General features: G+C 44.9%; 1 protein-coding gene across 1 annotated transcript in view; it reads right to left on the bottom strand.

Moving 5' to 3' along the window:
* Positions 1-19,636, bottom strand: part of LOC311236624 (long-chain fatty acid transport protein 6) — a 97,136-nt gene that overhangs the window by 53,815 nt on the left and 23,685 nt on the right. Inside the window, exons 3-4 of the mRNA XM_084324330.1 lie at positions 17,923-18,081; positions 7,279-7,403 (exon numbers count right to left, since the gene is read on the bottom strand). Coding sequence (XP_084180456.1) covers positions 7,279-7,403; positions 17,923-18,081 — 284 coding nt within the window. The remainder of the gene's footprint in view (positions 1-7,278; positions 7,404-17,922; positions 18,082-19,636) is intronic.

Below are 19,636 nucleotides of genomic sequence, written 5' to 3' on the forward strand. Positions count from 1 at the left end.
AGAGAGAAGTCACATGAACCTACAGCCATCAGGTCTACATGAAGAGAGAGAAGTCACATGAACCTACAACCATCAGGTCTACATAAAGAGAGAGAAGTCACATGAACCTACAGCCATCAGGTCTACATAAAGAGAGAGAGAAGTCACATGAACCTACAGCCATCAGGTCTACATAAAGAGAGAGAGAAGTCACATGAACCTACAGCCATCAGGTCTACATGAAGAGAGAGAGAAGTCACATGAACCTACAGCCATCAGGTCTACATGAAGAGAGAGAGAAGTCACATGAACCTACAGCCATCAGGTCTACATAAAGAGAGAGAGAAGTCACATGAACCTACAGCCATCAGGTCTACATAAAGAGAGAGAGAAGTCACATGAACCTACAACCATCAGGTCTACATAAAGAGAGAGAGAAGTCACATGAACCTACAACCATCAGGTCTACATGAAGAGAGAGAGAAGTCACATGAACCTACAACCATCAGGTCTACATGAAGAGAGAGAGAAGTCACATGAACCTACAGCCATCAGGTCTACATAAAGAGAGAGAGAAGTCACATGAACCTACAGCCATCGGGTCTACATGAAGAGAGAGAGAAGTCACATGAACCTACAGCCATCAGGTCTACATGAAGAGAGAGAAGTCACATGAACCTACAACCATCAGGTCTACATAAAGAGAGAGAAGTCACATGAACCTACAACCATCAGGTCTACATGAAGAGAGAGAGAAGTCACATGAACCTACAGCCATCAGGTCTACATGAAGAGAGAGAGAAGTCACATGAACCTACAGCCATCAGGTCTACATGAAGAGAGAGAGAAGTCACATGAACCTACAGCCATCAGGTCTACATAAAGAGAGAGAAGTCACATGAACCTACAGCCATCAGGTCTACATGAAGAGAGAGAAGTCACATGAACCTACAGCCATCAGGTCTACATGAAGAGAGAGAAGTCACATGAACCTACAACCATCAGGTCTACATAAAGAGAGAGAGAAGTCACATGAACCTACAGCCATCAGGTCTACATGAAGAGAGAGAGAAGTCACATGAACCTACAACCTACATCCATCAGGTCTACATGAAGAGAGAGAGAAGTCACATGAACCTACAGCCATCAGGTCTACATAAAGAGAGAGAGAAGTCACATGAACCTACAGCCATCAGGTCTACATAAAGAGAGAGAAGTCACATGAACCTACAGCCATCAGGTCTACATGAAGAGAGAGAGAAGTCACATGAACCTACAGCCATCAGGTCTACATGAAGAGAGAGAAGTCACATGAACCTACAACCTACAGCCATCAGGTCTACATGAAGAGAGAGAGAAGTCACATGAACCTACAGCCATCAGGTCTACATAAAGAGAGAGAGAAGTCACATGAACCTACAGCCATCAGGTCTACATAAAGAGAGAGAGAAGTCACATGAACCTACAGCCATCAGGTCTACATGAAGAGAGAGAGAAGTCACATGAACCTACAGCCATCAGGTCTACATGAAGAGAGAGAGAAGTCACATGAACCTACAGCCATCAGGTCTACATAAAGAGAGAGAAGTCACATGAACCTACAACCATCAGGTCTACATAAAGAGAGAGAGAAGTCACATGAACCTACAACCATCAGGTCTACATGAAGAGAGAGAGAAGTCACATGAACCTACAGCCATCAGGTCTACATGAAGAGAGAGAAGTCACATGAACCTACAGCCATCAGGTCTACATGAAGAGAGAGAGAAGTCACATGAACCTACAGCCATCAGGTCTACATGAAGAGAGAGAGAAGTCACATGAACCTACAACCATCAGGTCTACATGAAGAGAGAGAGAAGTCACATGAACCTACAGCCATCAGGTCTACATAAAGAGAGAGAAGTCACATGAACCTACAACCATCAGGTCTACATGAAGAGAGAGAGAAGTCACATGAACCTACAGCCATCAGGTCTACATAAAGAGAGAGAGAAGTCACATGAACCTACAGCCATCAGGTCTACATAAAGAGAGAGAGAAGTCACATGAACCTACAGCCATCAGGTCTACATGAAGAGAGAGAGAAGTCACATGAACCTACAACCATCAGGTCTACATAAAGAGAGAGAGAAGTCACATGAACCTACAACCATCAGGTCTACATAAAGAGAGAGAGAAGTCACATGAACCTACAACCATCAGGTCTACATAAAGAGAGAGAGAAGTCACATGAACCTACAACCATCAGGTCTACATAAAGAGAGAGAGAAGTCACATGAACCTACAGCCATCAGGTCTACATAAAGAGAGAGAGAAGTCACATGAACCTACAACCATCAGGTCTACATAAAGAGAGAGAGAAGTCACATGAACCTACAACCATCAGGTCTACATGAAGAGAGAGAAGTCACATGAACCTACAGCCATCAGGTCTACATAAAGAGAGAGAGAAGTCACATGAACCTACAGCCATCAGGTCTACATAAAGAGAGAGAGAAGTCACATGAACCTACAGCCATCAGGTCTACATAAAGAGAGAGAGAAGTCACATGAACCTACAGCCATCAGGTCTACATAAAGAGAGAGAGAAGTCACATGAACCTACAGCCATCAGGTCTACATGAAGAGAGAGAAGTCACATGAACCTACAGCCATCAGGTCTACATAAAGAGAGAGAGAAGTCACATGAACCTACAACCATCAGGTCTACATGAAGAGAGAGAGAAGTCACATGAACCTACAGCCATCAGGTCTACATGAAGAGAGAGAGAAGTCACATGAACCTACAGCCATCAGGTCTACATAAAGAGAGAGAGAAGTCACATGAACCTACAGCCATCAGGTCTACATGAAGAGAGAGAGAAGTCACATGAACCTACAGCCATCAGGTCTACATGAAGAGAGAGAGAAGTCACATGAACCTACAGCCATCAGGTCTACATGAAGAGAGAGAGAAGTCACATGAACCTACAGCCATCAGGTCTACATAAAGAGAGAGAGAAGTCACATGAACCTACAGCCATCAGGTCTACATAAAGAGAGAGAAGTCACATGAACCTACAGCCATCAGGTCTACATAAAGAGAGAGAGAAGTCACATGAACCTACAGCCATCAGGTCTACATGAAGAGAGAGAGAAGTCACATGAACCTACAGCCATCAGGTCTACATGAAGAGAGAGAGAAGTCACATGAACCTACAACCATCAGGTCTACATAAAGAGAGAGAGAAGTCACATGAACCTACAGCCATCAGGTCTACATAAAGAGAGAGAGAAGTCACATGAACCTACAGCCATCAGGTCTACATGAAGAGAGAGAAGTCACATGAACCTACAACCATCAGGTCTACATAAAGAGAGAGAAGTCACATGAACCTACAGCCATCAGGTCTACATGAAGAGAGAGAGAAGTCACATGAACCTACAGCCATCAGGTCTACATGAAGAGAGAGAGAAGTCACATGAACCTACAACCATCAGGTCTACATGAAGAGAGAGAGAAGTCACATGAACCTACAGCCATCAGGTCTACATAAAGAGAGAGAGAAGTCACATGAACCTACAGCCATCAGGTCTACATGAAGAGAGAGAGAAGTCACATGAACCTACAGCCATCAGGTCTACATAAAGAGAGAGAGAAGTCACATGAACCTACAGCCATCAGGTCTACATAAAGAGAGAGAAGTCACATGAACCTACAGCCATCAGGTCTACATAAAGAGAGAGAAGTCACATGAACCTACAACCATCAGGTCTACATAAAGAGAGAGAAGTCACATGAACCTACAGCCATCAGGTCTACATGAAGAGAGAGAGAAGTCACATGAACCTACAGCCATCAGGTCTACATGAAGAGAGAGAGAAGTCACATGAACCTACAACCATCAGGTCTACATAAAGAGAGAGAAGTCACATGAACCTACAACCATCAGGTCTACATAAAGAGAGAGAGAAGTCACATGAACCTACAGCCATCAGGTCTACATAAAGAGAGAGAGAAGTCACATGAACCTACAGCCATCAGGTCTACATGAAGAGAGAGAAGTCACATGAACCTACAGCCATCAGGTCTACATGAAGAGAGAGAGAAGTCACATGAACCTACAACCATCAGGTCTACATAAAGAGAGAGAGAAGTCACATGAACCTACAGCCATCAGGTCTACATGAAGAGAGAGAGAAGTCACATGAACCTACAACCATCAGGTCTACATAAAGAGAGAGAGAAGTCACATGAACCTACAGCCATCAGGTCTACATAAAGAGAGAGAGAAGTCACATGAACCTACAGCCATCAGGTCTACATAAAGAGAGAGAGAAGTCACATGAACCTACAGCCATCAGGTCTACATGAAGAGAGAGAGAAGTCACATGAACCTACAGCCATCAGGTCTACATGAAGAGAGAGAGAAGTCACATGAACCTACAGCCATCAGGTCTACATAAAGAGAGAGAGAAGTCACATGAACCTACAGCCATCAGGTCTACATGAAGAGAGAGAGAAGTCACATGAACCTACAGCCATCAGGTCTACATGAAGAGAGAGAGAAGTCACATGAACCTACAGCCATCAGGTCTACATGAAGAGAGAGAGAAGTCACATGAACCTACAGCCATCAGGTCTACATAAAGAGAGAGAGAAGTCACATGAACCTACAGCCATCAGGTCTACATGAAGAGAGAGAAGTCACATGAACCTACAGCCATTAGGTCTACATAAAGAGAGAGAGAGAGAGAGAACTCCTTGTAGTGGAGCAGATTACACAAACTCCTTGTAGTCAAGCAGATTACACAAGCTCCTTGTAGTGGAGCAGATTACACAAACTCCTTATAGTGGAGCCGATTACACAAGATCCTTGTAGTGGAGCAGATTACACAAACTCCTTATAGTGGAGCAGATTACACAAGATCCTTGTAGTGGAGCAGATTACACAAACTCCTTATAGTGGAGCAGATTACACAAACTCCTTATAGTGGAGCAGATTACACAAACTCCTTGTACTGGAGCAGATTACACAAACTCCTTGTAGTGGAGCAGATTACACAAACTCCTAGTAGTCGAGCAGATTACACAAGTTCCTTGTAGTCGAGCAGATTACACAAACTCCTTGTAGTGGAGCAGATTACACAAACTCCTTGTAGTCGAGCAGATTACACAAACTCCTTATAGTGGAGCAGATTACACAAACTCCTTATAGTGGAGCAGATTACACAAACTCCTTATAGTCGAGCAGATTACACAAACTCCTTGTAGTGGAGCAGATTACACAAACTCCTTATAGTCGAGCAGATTACACAAACTCCTTGTAGTCGAGCAGATTACACAAGCTCCTTGTAGTGGAGCAGATTACACAAACTCCTTGTAGTGGAGCAGATTACACAAACTCCTTATAGTGGAGCAGATTACACAAGCTCCTTATAGTGGAGCAGATTACACAAGCTCCTTGTAGTCGAGCAGATTACACAAGCTCCTTGTAGTGGAGCAGATTACACAAACTCCTTGTAGTCGAGCAGATTACACAAACTCCTTGTAGTGGAGCAGATTACACAAGCTCCTTGTAGTGGAGCAGATTACACAAACTCCTTATAGTGGAGCAGATTACACAAGCTCCTTATAGTGGAGCAGATTACACAAGCTCCTTATAGTCGAGCAGATTACACAAGCTCCTTGTAGTGGAGCAGATTACACAAACTCCTTATAGTGGAGCAGATTACACAAACTCCTTATAGTGGAGCAGATTACACAAGCTCCTTATAGTGGAGCAGATTACACAAACTCCTTGTAGTGGAGCAGATTACACAAACTCCTTGTAGTCGAGCAGATTACACAAGCTCCTTGTAGTGGAGCAGATTACACAAACTCCTTGTAGTCGAGCAGATTACACAAGCTCCTTATAGTGGAGCAGATTACACAAACTCCTTGTAGTGGAGCAGATTACACAAACTCCTTGTAGTCGAGCAGATTACACAAACTCCTTATAGTGGAGCAGATTACACAAACTCCTTGTAGTGGAGCAGATTACACAAGCTCCTTATAGTGGAGCAGATTACACAAACTCCTTATAGTGGAGCAGATTACACAAGCTCCTTGTAGTCAAGCAGATTACACAAGCTCCTTGTAGTGGAGCAGATTACACAAACTCCTTGTAGTGGAGCAGATTACACAAACTCCTTGTAGTGGAGCAGATTACACAAACTCCTTGTAGTGGAGCAGATTACACAAACTCCCTGTAGTGGAGCAGATTACACAAGCTCCTTGTAGTCGAGCAGATTACACAAACTCCCTGTAGTGGAGCAGATTACACAAACTCCTTGTAGTGGAGCAGATTACACAAGCTCCTTGTAGTGGAGCAGATACGAGAGAAGTCTTCCACATGTGGCTCTGAGTACCGTGACGGTTCCAACGGGTTTACTTTGCTGAAAAACAACATTAGCCACATGAAGATCCAACATGGTGAACGATTCTGCCAAATCCTGTAGTTTAGCTTCTTAACTATTGGTGGAGGTAATGAAAGCCATATAAGGGGTGGGTGGGGGGCAGCCTTCAACCCTACACCAATGTCAATCATTCTGTATGTTTAGTTTAGTTTATTAGGATTAGAGAGCAAAGAGCGCCAACCGGTCTACCTGGGGTCCAACATACACAGTATAGGTTCAGAGCAAAACAACTAATTTAAACAAGCAGGAATTCCAATCAGACAAATAAAAACGAGCAAGAATTCTAAATCAGACAGAACAAGATAGATGTGAACATAAACACACAAATAATAAGTAATAAGTCGTTGCAAATTCCCACAAAGCAAAACTAAGCACCTCTGGACATTTAAGATGAAAAACTTATAATAAAAGATTATAAGATGCCTCCTGATTAGTACTGGATCAGGTCTTTTCAAGTTTTTATTTTTAAGTGTAGGAAGGCTAGGTTGAGAGTAGATGTGTGATGTTGTTCCAATATGAGGTGATTCTCTGTACATTACTTTAGAAGATTGGATCTTGGGAGTGGAAGGTCAACATGATGTCAGCTAGCTCTTAGGGTTATAGGGTTAGAAGGTCAACATGATGTCAGCTAGCTCTTCTGTTCTGGGTTAGGGTTATAGGGTTAGAAGGTCAACATGATGTCAGCTAGCTCTTCTGTTCTGGGTTAGGGTTATAGGGTTAGAAGGTCAACATGATGTCAGCTAGCTCTTCTGTTCTGGGTTAGGGTTATAGGGTTAGAAGGTCAACATGATGTCAGCTAGCTCTTCTGTTCTGGGTTAGGGTTATAGGGTTAGAAGCAGGAAGCGGTGCTGCTCTCACCACAGGCTGGTGGACCAGGTATCGACACAGCTCTCCGATGTACTGGAACACGGTGACGTTATATTTCACACAGTCCTTCCAGAACTGGCTGGCGGAGAACTTCTTCTTCAACACACAGGTCGCCCCTGAGATGAGAAACAATGTTAAGAAACTTGAGAGCAATTATGAAATGCAGTGTTAAATTTGAATTTTTGAAATTTATTGGAAGGATAAACCCCTTGAGATATGCTATCTCGTTTTCGAGGGGGTCCTTAACATAGGATACAAAACATACAATACAATACATAACAAAACAAAAAACAGGTCAACAAATGCACTTCTACACTGACACTGACGCTCTCCCAAGCTCACCCCCACAGTCCACACTGATTCCTCCCAAGAGGATCACCAATATATATATATATATATATGTTCCCTTATAAAAACACGTAAAAAATTACAATTTGATCTGTAAACGACATGTAAGCCCTAACACAGTAAATCAATAACAGGTGCAAGTAGTCTGTAGATGAGTGAACAAAGATATCTTGAATAACCGGTAAGAAGTAAGAGATCTGAGTGAACTAGGCAGTTTGTTCCAATCAGCTGGTGCTTTATATTTAAAGGCAAGTCGACCGATAGCTTTGATGGTTCGAGGTATACTAAAGAAAGGAAGATCCGTGTGTCTTAAATTATAAGTTGAACTATATGGTGTTAAGAACTGCTTTAGATAGGGGGGATAATTAAAGTAAATACATTTGTAAACAAAAAGCAACCAATGAAAATGTCTTCTGAATTTGGGAGAAAGCCAGTTTAACGACTCAAACATAAGACAGTGATGGGTTCTATAAGGACACCTCAATATAAATCTGCAAACACTATTATAAGTAACATTTAAAGGACAGAGATTTGTTAGTGTGGTGTTTTGATAGACTATGTCTGCGTAATCCATTATTGGAAGTACCAGCTGTATAATGATTATTTTCCTAACCTGAAGAGAAAAACAGTTAATAGAACGATACAATATTCCCAGGCTACAATTTGTGTTCTTCATCACAGCATCAATATGTGACTTGAAAGTGAGTTGAGAATCAAGCCAAAGACCCAGGTACTTATATTCATCGACATTATCAAGAGGAGCATCATCTAAAAACTTAAATCGACAACTGATTTGATATTTGCACCAGATTTGATCTAGTACCAAAAAGCATACTATAGGACTTCTTCTTATTTAATAAAAGTTTGTTAACACTTTCACTGCCACTCACGAGTATTCTCGTAATTATTAATATCTCGTTGAAAGCCACTCACGAGATTTCTCTGATTATTTTTTTTTTTTTAGCGATCTGAAATCATATTGCATCACGCGAGCCTACCCTAGTATACCGGAGTGCCGCCGGCGATCAGATGTGGAAAAAAGCGCCCCCCCTATCGTCTCCCAGATGACATAAGGGATTTTGGAATGGACTCAATGAAAATGGATGGGGAAATAAATCCTGTACTCCACATTTTCCAGTCCACCCATGCAGCCGGAGTACCAGGGTTCATTCAGGGGGCTCTCAGCCCCGCGGAATCATGTGTTCTACTGTACACACATTGGATCTATACACTTATCGATTTTTTCGAATGGTGATCAGGAATTGGAATATACCAGTTGGATACCATCTGATGTCAGGTAAGGAATCTATGTTATCAGTGTTAGGATAATCACTCATTTTGATGAAGATATAAGCTGTTTTGTGAAATGTCCTCTATCGGTTTTACTGAAAAAATCCAAGAGGAAATGAACACGGCTATTATCAGCGCGCGCCTCGAATGGGCGTGCGTGTACGTATAATATTGATCATCTAGCGTTTATTTGAAAACGATTCATAAATAGGCCGACAAATATCAACGTTCTGGAATATTCCAGTAAAGGACGATTATTACAGAATGCCCCAGAATGGACTGTTTTTTACCTCAAAACGGGTGCTTTTCAAAATGTTCTCAAACGGAAATGAAGCGATAAAAAACCAATCTGCCTTGACCGCACTGACTGGAAAAGGATTCTTTGATAAGCGACGGGCAGATTAGACACATAGCCATAATTTAAAACATAGATTAGGCGATATTAACGATAACATTAAAGTGGATGGTGGCATTGAAGCGCTAACTCTGGCGCCACCTCGTGGCATAGAAAGTGTTAATAGCTAACCATTTCTGGACAGCATCAAAATGAGTCTGTAGAGAGTACTGAATTTGTTGAATATCAGACTTAGAGGAATAAATCACTTTGTTGTCAGCGTACAATTGAGTAAGACAGTCAGATGGTATCAGGGTGAGATCATTAACAAATATAGAAAATAATAATGGTCCTAAAGATGAACCTTGAGGAACACCTTTATCCATAATCAAAAAATCAGACTGTTTACCCTGATATGATACACACTGGCGTCTATGGTGGAGATATGAATTGAACCAAAGTAAAGAATTATTAGAGACACCAATAGCACACAGTTTGTCAAGAAGAAGATAATGGTCAACCAAATCAAAAGCCTTTGTGAGATCTATAAATATTGCACCAGTAACCATGTTATTGTCCATTGCTGAGTGAACATCATTGGTCAACTTCAGAAGGGCTGTAGTTGTGGAGTAGTATGGCCTGAAACCAGATTGGCATGGTGATAAAATATGATTCATTAACATAATGGGATAATTGATTAAAAATTAGTTTTTCAAAGACTTTTGCTATACTATTAATAATTGAAATTGGTCTATAATTATTGAGATCAGAAGGATCACCACCTTTATGCAATGGAATTACTTTTGCACATTTCCAGCTTAAAGGAGTTTCATTAGTTGTTAAAGATAAATTAAATAAATCAGACAAAGGATATGATAATACATGAGATGCAAGTTTGATGAATTTGATCTCCATACCATCTGAACCACAGCTAGTACCCAATCTTAATTAATCAATGACCTTCTGAACATCAAGCGGACGGATACTTCTAAAGGAAAAATAGCTGTTGCATCTGGTGTCATTAAGAGGCACATCGGAATATGAGGGGTCATTAAATTTGAGTTTGCAGACAGAATTAAAGTGCTGATTAAAGGCAAGTGCAATTGAGTGCATTATTAATTCTAATATGAGTGGGATTTATAGATGACTTCTTAGTAAATAGTAATACTGTTGATTCTCTTCCAAAACTGTTTTGGATTGCTAAAATCATTGCTTAAACAATCTTTGAAATAGTTGGATTTAGCATTTCTTGTTTTAGTTGTACATACGTTCCGTATTTGTTTATATGCAATGAAGTCGGCAGAATCCTTTGTCAGACTATGCTTTTCCCAAGCCTTAGCTCTTTGTTTATACAGATTTATAAGTTCACTATTAATCCAGGGCAAGTGTCTACTAGGGGTGGAAGGTATGGTCTAAAATTTATATCACGGTATAATTTGAAGCATAGACGGTAACGGTATATATCACGGTATCAGTGTTTCTGTTAGAATATTTTTTTTTGCCTGATAGGCAGGCTATATAAAGAATGACATCCTCAAGGCATGTAGATTTATAATATTTTAACTTAAAACTAGGCTACTTTTGCGTATAAAGTCATTATATTCCAAATAAAATAAGTCCCGAGTCGAGACTCCTGCTCCCATTGCAAACAGCGGGGCTGGATGCTGGATTTTGCTAGAAGCATATGTAGCTGCAGAGCCGCAGAGCCAGGGGCTCTTTCAGGTCTGGTCACAGGCCCGCTCAACAGCGCCCCCCCACCCAACGGCTGAATTGCCAATGGCTGAATTGGAGTATTGCACAGTGCAATATTGCACAGTGCAATACTCCAATTCAGCCATTGGCAATTCAGCCATTGGGTGGGGGGGGCGCTGTTTGACGGGCCTGTGACCAGACCTGAAAGAGCCCCTGGCTCTGCGGCTCTGCAGCTGCATGCTATTCGCAAATCCACTGCTGCAGCCGTCCTCCCGGCTCCCGCTGCAGCCGTCGTTATCATAACACTACACACATATCGTAATGTTTACAGCAAACTGTAGTTGATCACCAGGTATGTTTTATTAACGTAGAATAATTCATATAAGAAAAACGATAGGGAAATCTCTTACCTTTCTCCACTGGTTAAAAATGCCAGGAACTGAAATTGAAACTTGCTGTGCGCCGCGGTGATATGTGTTTATTATGAAATGACAATTGCGTGTTGACACGCCCACTGCGCGAAGCCTCCTAAATAACTTTTTCCAGTTTGCACATATCTATTATCTATGACTAATTCTATCTATTTTTAGGGGCAAATGCGATTGAAATAGTCGCGCTGTGGTTACATGACGTCATTGCTATTTTAGAGCTGCTCTACCGGTTACACGGTATAGTCAAAATCCATACCGTAGAGCAAATTAATACCGTTTACACTGTATACCGTTTATACCGTCCACCCCTAGTGTCTACCCTTGACTTTGAGCGTCTTCCAGGGAGCATGATGGTCAATAACATTAGTAAGCTCAGTGTAGAAGAAATGCCATGCATCTTCAACAAATGGAATTAATTTAACCATGTCCCAATTTATAGATGTTATATCTTGAATAAAGTGCTCCATATTCAAATTCCTACATTGTCTTATCCTGATAGATTTTGGTGGTAGACGTGGTAACTTTATCTTCCAAATGCAGAAGATAATAGAATGGTCGCTGAAACTATCAGGTAACACACCAGAGTTTGAAATTCTGTCGGGGTGTGAGACGAGAATCCAATCTAGCAGGGACTTGGATCTAGTATCAACTCCAGTAGGCTCACTAATGAGTTGGGTTAAGTTGACACTGCCAAATAGGTTATGAGCATTACTAGATCGATCTAGCCAGTTGATGTTAAAGTCACCCAAGATAATAATTTCATTTGGACGATCTAAAGAGTTAATGGTGGATCATATCATTTGTAGATTCAGAGGGGGAATCAGGAGGTCTATAAATATTTCCTATGGTCAACTGTTTATTTTCATGAAAAGAAATTTTAATAAAAAGACACTCAAAATGTATAGGGTTTACCCTTGGCCTGAGGATCTCAGATGTCAGGTTTGATTTGACATATCCTCCACCTCTAGTACCCCCATCAGCTCTGTACAGAACATAGTTGTCAAGTTCAACCTCATTGTCAGAGATTGCACTATGCAACCACGTCTCAGACACAGTAATTACACTGGGATTATTGTAGACAAGCCAAGCTCTAAGTAGATCAATTTTGGGGTACAGACTCCTTATATTCAGGTGGATAACATTTAAACCTTTAGAAGTATTCATCATACCAGAGTTGTATTTAAAAAAAAAAAAAAAAAAAATATATATATATATATATATAATCTTGTGCAAGGAGGAACAATGGATAATGAGCAGGGAGCAGGAGAGCGACATACATTCAAGTACACACACACACAACATAACATAAATACATAACACAAAACGAAATCCCAGCATGTCCCAGCAGTACCTGGCATGTCTATGGGAATTCACTATAAACTCAAAGCTCTGTCTGTATTCTAGAGAAAGAAAAAGAAAAAGAAAAGTTTGTAACCTGAAATTTACAGGCGGCACCGAAGGCTTTAAATCTTTAATTCTGATAAATCTCTACTATGAATTAGTCACGGTATTAACATGACGTACGCACGTAGGCGCCACCGGAAGTGACGCATTTCTTCTGCGCCGTTCAGAATGTAAACACAACAGCATGGAACATTAATGAAGCCATGTAGTAGGCCGACGCCAACATTGAGCACATATTTCCAAATCATAAACATGGCACAAATAAAACAAAGCGCATAATGCAGAGGCATCACTTAATATGAAGGAACAAAGGAGAATTAAGACAAAGAGAGGGCACGGCCGATTAATTAAAGGCCCAATCCAAACTTTAAATAAATAGAGAACCACAAAAACAAAAGAAAAAACAACAACACGGAGACTTGTTTTTGCTCCCTTTAAAGACACGGCAGGTAAACACAAGGTTTTAAATTCTACCCGCTGTATTTTGTGGACGTGAGAGGTTTCTTTATATCGGTCATGTTTGCCAAACATTGGGGAGGAAAAACGGAGCTATATTCTAATTAGGTTAAGAAGCTTATTTTTCATCCACAAATCCCAACTCTTTTGAGGCTGTATGTGAAAGTAGCGCCCTGTTTATGTATGTGGTCAAAATACCTGTAATGGAGCTTAAATACAATATATTTACAGCTGGATCTGCGATTAGCTGCTTCAAGCTCTGCTTTAGGTTCCAGGCGGGCCGTGTTCACGGTGTTCAGTTGAGACAACAAGCAGGACAGAGAGGAGACCCAGGGGGGGGGGGGGGGGGGGGGGGGGCCGGGCAGAGAGGAGGGGGGGGCCTCCTAATGCACAGCACATGGGGACGGGGAACACTACCAGGGAGCACATGGGGACGGGGAACACTACCAGGGAGCACATGGGGACGGGGAACACTACCAGGAACTGTGTGGCATTTGTCGGCTTCCCTCTGTGGGAAAACCCTGCTGGCTGGAAGCCTCGTCACGCGAGAGGAGCCAGAGAGAGGGGCCTCATCACACCAGAGGAGCCAGAGAGAGGGGCCTCATCACACCAGAGGAGCCAGAGAGAGGGTCACACCAGAGGAGCCAGAGAGAGGGGCCTCATCACACCAGAGGAGCCAGAGAGAGGGGCCTCATCACACCAGAGGAGCCAGAGAGAGGGGCCTCATCACACCAGAGGAGCCAGAGAGAGGGGCCTCATCACACCAGAGGAGCCAGAGAGAGGGGCCTCATCACACCAGAGGAGCCAGAGAGAGGGGCCTCATCACACCAGAGGAGCCAGAGAGAGGGGCCTCATCACACCAGAGGAGCCAGAGAGAGGGGCCTCATCACACCAGAGGAGCCAGAGAGAGGGGCCTCATCACACCAGAGGAGCCAGAGAGAGGGGCCTCGTCACGCGAGAGGAGCCAGAGAGAGGGGCCTCATCACACCAGAGGAGCCAGAGAGAGGGTCACACCAGAGGAGCCAGAGAGAGGGGCCTCATCACACCAGAGGAGCCAGAGAGAGGGGCCTCATCACACCAGAGGAGCCAGAGAGAGGGTCACACCAGAGGAGCCAGAGAGAGGGGCCTCATCACACCAGAGGAGCCAGAGAGAGGGGCCTCATCACACCAGAGGAGCCAGAGAGAAGGGCCTCGTCACACCAGAGGAGCCAGAGAGAGGGGCCTCGTCACACCAGAGGAGCCAGAGAGAGGGGCCTCATCACACCAGAGGAGCCAGAGAGAAGGTCACACCAGAGGAGCCAGAGAGAGGGGCCTCATCACACCAGAGGAGCCAGAGAGAGGGGCCTCATCACACCAGAGGAGCCAGAGAGAGGGGCCTCATCACACCAGAGGAGCCAGAGAGAGGGGCCTCATCACACCAGAGGAGCCAGAGAGAAGGGCCTCATCACACCAGAGGAGCCAGAGAGAGGGGCCTCATCACACCAGAGGAGCCAGAGAGAAGGGCCTCATCACACCAGAGGAGCCAGAGAGAAGGGCCTCGTCACACCAGAGGAGCCAGAGAGAAGGGCCTCATCACACCAGAGGAGCCAGAGAGAGGGTCACACCAGAGGAGCCAGAGAGAGGGGCCTCATCACACCAGAGGAGCCAGAGAGAGGGGCCTCATCACACCAGAGGAGCCAGAGAGAAGGGCCTCATCACACCAGAGGAGCCAGAGAGAGGGGCCTCATCACACCAGAGGAGCCAGAGAGAGGGGCCTCGTCACACCAGAGGAGCCAGAGAGAGGGTCACACCAGAGGAGCCAGAGAGAGGGGCCTCATCACACCAGAGGAGCCAGAGAGAGGGGCCTCGTCACACCAGAGGAGCCAGAGAGAGGGGCCTCATCACACCAGAGGAGCCAGAGAGAGGGGCCTCATCACACCAGAGGAGCCAGAGAGAGGGGCCTCATCACACCAGAGGAGCCAGAGAGAAGGGCCTCATCACACCAGAGGAGCCAGAGAGAGGGGCCTCGTCACGCGAGAGGAGCCAGAGAGAGGGGCCTCATCACACCAGAGGAGCCAGAGAGAGGGGCCTCATCACACCAGAGGAGCCAGAGAGAGGGGCCTCATCACACCAGAGGAGCCAGAGAGAGGGGCCTCGTCACACCAGAGGAGCCAGAGAGAGGGGCCTCATCACACCAGAGGAGCCAGAGAGAGGGGCCTCGTCACACCAGAGGAGCCAGAGAGAGGGGCCTCGTCACACCAGAGGAGCCAGAGAGAGGGGCCTCATCACACCAGAGGAGCCAGAGAGAGGGGCCTCGTCACACCAGAGGAGCCAGAGAGAGGGGCCTCATCACACCAGAGGAGCCAGAGAGAGGGGCCTCATCACACCAGAGGAGCCAGAGAGAGGGGCCTCATCACACCAGAGGAGCCAGAGAGAGGGGCCTCATCACACCAGAGGAGCCAGAGAGAGGGGCCTCATCACACCAGAGGAGCCAGAGAGAGGGGCCTCATCACACCAGATGAGCCAGAGAGAGGGGCCTCATCACACCAGAGGAGCCAGAGAGAGGGGCCTCATCACACCAGAGGAGCCAGAGAGAGGGGCCTCATCACACCAGAGGAGCCAGAGAGAGGGGCCTCATCACACCAGATGAGCCAGAGAGAGGGGCCTCATCACACCAGAGGAGCCAGAGAGAAGGGCCTCGTCACACCAGAGGAGCCAAAGAGAAGGGCCTCATCACACCAGAGGAGCCAGAGAGAGGGGCCTCATCACACCAGAGGAGCCAGAGAGAGGGTCACACCAGAGGAGCCAGAGAGAGGGGCCTCATCACACCAGAGGAGCCAGAGAGAAGGGCCTCGTCACACCAGAGGAGCCAGAGAGAAGGGCCTCATCACACCAGAGGAGCCAGAGAGAAGGGCCTCGTCACACCAGAGGAGCCAGAGAGAGGGGCCTCATCACACCAGAGGAGCCAGAGAGAGGGGCCTCATCACACCAGAGGAGCCAGAGAGAGGGGCCTCGTCACACCAGAGGAGCCAGAGAGAGGGGCCTCGTCACACCAGAGGAGCCAGAGAGAGGGTCACACCAGAGGAGCCAGAGAGAGGGTCACACCAGAGGAGCCAGAGAGAGGGGCCTCATCACACCAGAGGAGCCAGAGAGAGGGGCCTCATCACACCAGAGGAGCCAGAGAGAGGGGCCTCATCACACCAGAGGAGCCAGAGAGAGGGGCCTCATCACACCAGAGGAGCCAGAGAGAGGGGCCTCATCACACCAGAGGAGCCAGAGAGAGGGTCACACCAGAGGAGCCAGAGAGAGGGGCCTCATCACACCAGAGGAGCCAGAGAGAGGGGCCTCATCACACCAGAGGAGCCAGAGAGAGGGGCCTCGTCACACCAGAGGAGCCAGAGAGAGGGGCCTCATCACACCAGAGGAGCCAGAGAGAGGGGCCTCGTCACACCAGAGGAGCCAGAGAGAGGGGCCTCATCACACCAGAGGAGCCAGAGAGAGGGGCCTCATCACACCAGAGGAGCCAGAGAGAGGGTCACACCAGAGGAGCCAGAGAGAAGGGCCTCGTCACACCAGAGGAGCCAGAGAGAGGGGCCTCATCACACCAGAGGAGCCAGAGAGAGGGGCCTCGTCACACCAGAGGAGCCAGAGAGAGGGGCCTCATCACACCAGAGGAGCCAGAGAGAGGGGCCTCATCACACCAGAGGAGCCAGAGAGAGGGGCCTCATCACACCAGAGGAGCCAGAGAGAAGGGCCTCGTCACACCAGAGGAGCCAGAGAGAGGGGCCTCATCACACCAGAGGAGCCAGAGAGAAGGGCCTCGTCACACCAGAGGAGCCAGAGAGAAGGGCCTCGTCACACCAGAGGAGCCAGAGAGAAGGGCCTCGTCACACTGCAGAGACGGTGGTTCTCTGAACTCACTATAAACACTCACCTTTAGACACTTTAAACACTACACCATATTTTATATATTTATTACTAAAGGATTTGCACTACATCCCTACCTAATTTTTGCATTTTGTACTTAGTAGTCTGTATATTGTATATTTTGTATAGTGTTTGGTCTTTATTCTCTTTACTGTATGAAGCACAATCTCAGGGGGCTCGTACAGAACCAAGCATTTCACTGTAATAATGTACATGTACCTCATATGTGACAAATAAAACTTGAACTTGAACCTTGAACCGTTGCCGTGACTCACTGTCCCCGGTCGCCGCCCCGCCAGGCGAAACAAAGAACAACGTTCCAGAGGAAGTATCAAAAGGGCGGCGCTGGAATGGACTGGGCCGGCAGCAGGAAGTGGGTGAGGAAGTATTTTGGAAGCGCTGCTCCATAATGGCACCGTGTGGACTACGGTGAGGGTGAGGTGTGGCCTCCTCTGCCCTCTGACCTCAGAGACCCAACCGCCTGCGATCCAGCCGTGGAGGTCAGAGGTCAGCTCAAATACAAGGTAGTGAAATTGTTGCGTTTCTTCTGCATCACGTATACACGAAACAGCGTCTGTTACTCTTGTGCAAAGAGCTCCACGATGGATTTTTAGAGATCATTCAAAAGTGGAATTCTATAGGTCAAGTATGGATTAAGTTTAGTCCAAGATTTAACATTTCTCTCAATCTGGATTCAATAAAGCACTGACAACAAGAACTTTAGTCCAAAGGCTACATAGTGGTAAGTTGTATATGCCCTGAAGGGGGTATTACCCAGGTGGATGCATCCTCCGACCCCCAGCAGGGAGGCAGACATGTGGTAGAGCGGCAGCGTGATGTAGAGCGTGTCCCCGGACGTGGCTCCACAGAGCTGCAGGAAGGCCATGCTCATGATGGCTTTGAGATGACCCACGCGGGCCGCCTTAGGAAGACCTGGAAAACATTAGGATTGGTTACTGAAAGGAGGCAGTTCTCCAGTGAAAGGTTGCCAACCTGCTCATCGGGAGCAATTAAGGGTTAAACCTAGGGCTGTCTTAAATACTTCGAAGCTTCGTTCGATGGGCATGGGCTTCAAATATGAAAAAAAAATTTGATTATGTAAAAAAAAAAAATATGATATCTTTTATTAAAAATGTTTGCCTCTCTTTGTTAACTACAACAAGCAATGCTGTTTGTTATTCAAGATGAGGTCGGACTCGGCACTGACAGATGTGTTCATTGTGCTGCTTTTATAAAGCCTCAAATGACGGCTTACAATATTTCATGGAAGCAAAGTGTTTAGTTTGTCTAAGATTTAAAAAGGTTTAAACTTTACAGCACTGACCAAATTAACAAAGTGCTGTACAAGTCCCACAAAGTTTTTTTTTATTTCAAAGCTTCGAATTAAAATCGAATCTCGGCCCCGAAGCTTCGAATTCCAAAAAAAATATCGAAGGTCAGCCCTAGTTAAACTTTATTTATTATAATTTTTTTTTCTGCTGTGAAGCACCTTGAGATCTCACTGAGTTTAAAGTGTGCTATATAAATGAAATCCATTATTATTATTATTATTATTATTATTATTATTATTATTATTATTATTATTATTATTATTATTATTATTATTATTATTATTATTATTATTAAGTGTCTTGCTCAAGGACACTTCGACACACAGCCCGGGAATCGAACCGGGAACCTTCCGATTACCAGACGAGCGCTCTACCTCCGGAGCCACTGTCGTCCCGCAGAGGGCTTCTGGTGAAGTTTATTTGTTTATTTGTTTATTAGCAAAGGATCCCCATTAGCTGACGCCAAGACGTCAACTAGTCTTCCTGGGGTCCGAGACAACATTAAAACATTACAACATATACAGTACAATTAAAACATAATACAATTAAAACATAATACAATTAAAACATAGCAAGACGTACCAACCGAGGAACCACAACAACATTAACACACAAACAAATTATATCTAAATATATACAAATCAAAGGTAACATATTGCATTACTCAACATTATCAATATTGGCTCACATGTAAGATTTTAATTTATTTTTTAAGCTTGCTACACCTCGTATGTCACGTATGTCACTTGGAAGATAATTCCATGCCCTGATAGCCCTATATAAAACTGTTCTTTGCATACTGTTAGTATTTGCATGGGGTAGAATAATCTGCCCTCTACTTGCCCCTCTGGTAAAATGCATGTGCAGATTTGAGCTGTAAATTATTTTATCCGTGATATATTTAGGACTGTGGGTTGTGATCACTTTATGAAAACAAATTAATAAATTGGCAGAAAGTCTTTTCTCAACACTCCGCCAACTAAGGGCCCGTCCACCTATCTCATATTTTTTCAATGTATCCCAATGGGGAGGGAGCGTGTGCGGCCGCATGCGCCGCCTATAGGAAATGCACTGCAGTCGGCTTCTTTTTTCAGCTATTTTGTGCGGCCGCACACAGCGTTTAAAGTTGAAACTTTCTGAACTTCAGAGCGATGCGC

This window comes from Notolepis coatsorum (assembly GCF_963971535.1).
Source record: "Notolepis coatsorum genome assembly, chromosome: 11".
Lineage (NCBI taxonomy): Eukaryota > Metazoa > Chordata > Actinopteri > Aulopiformes > Paralepididae > Notolepis > Notolepis coatsorum.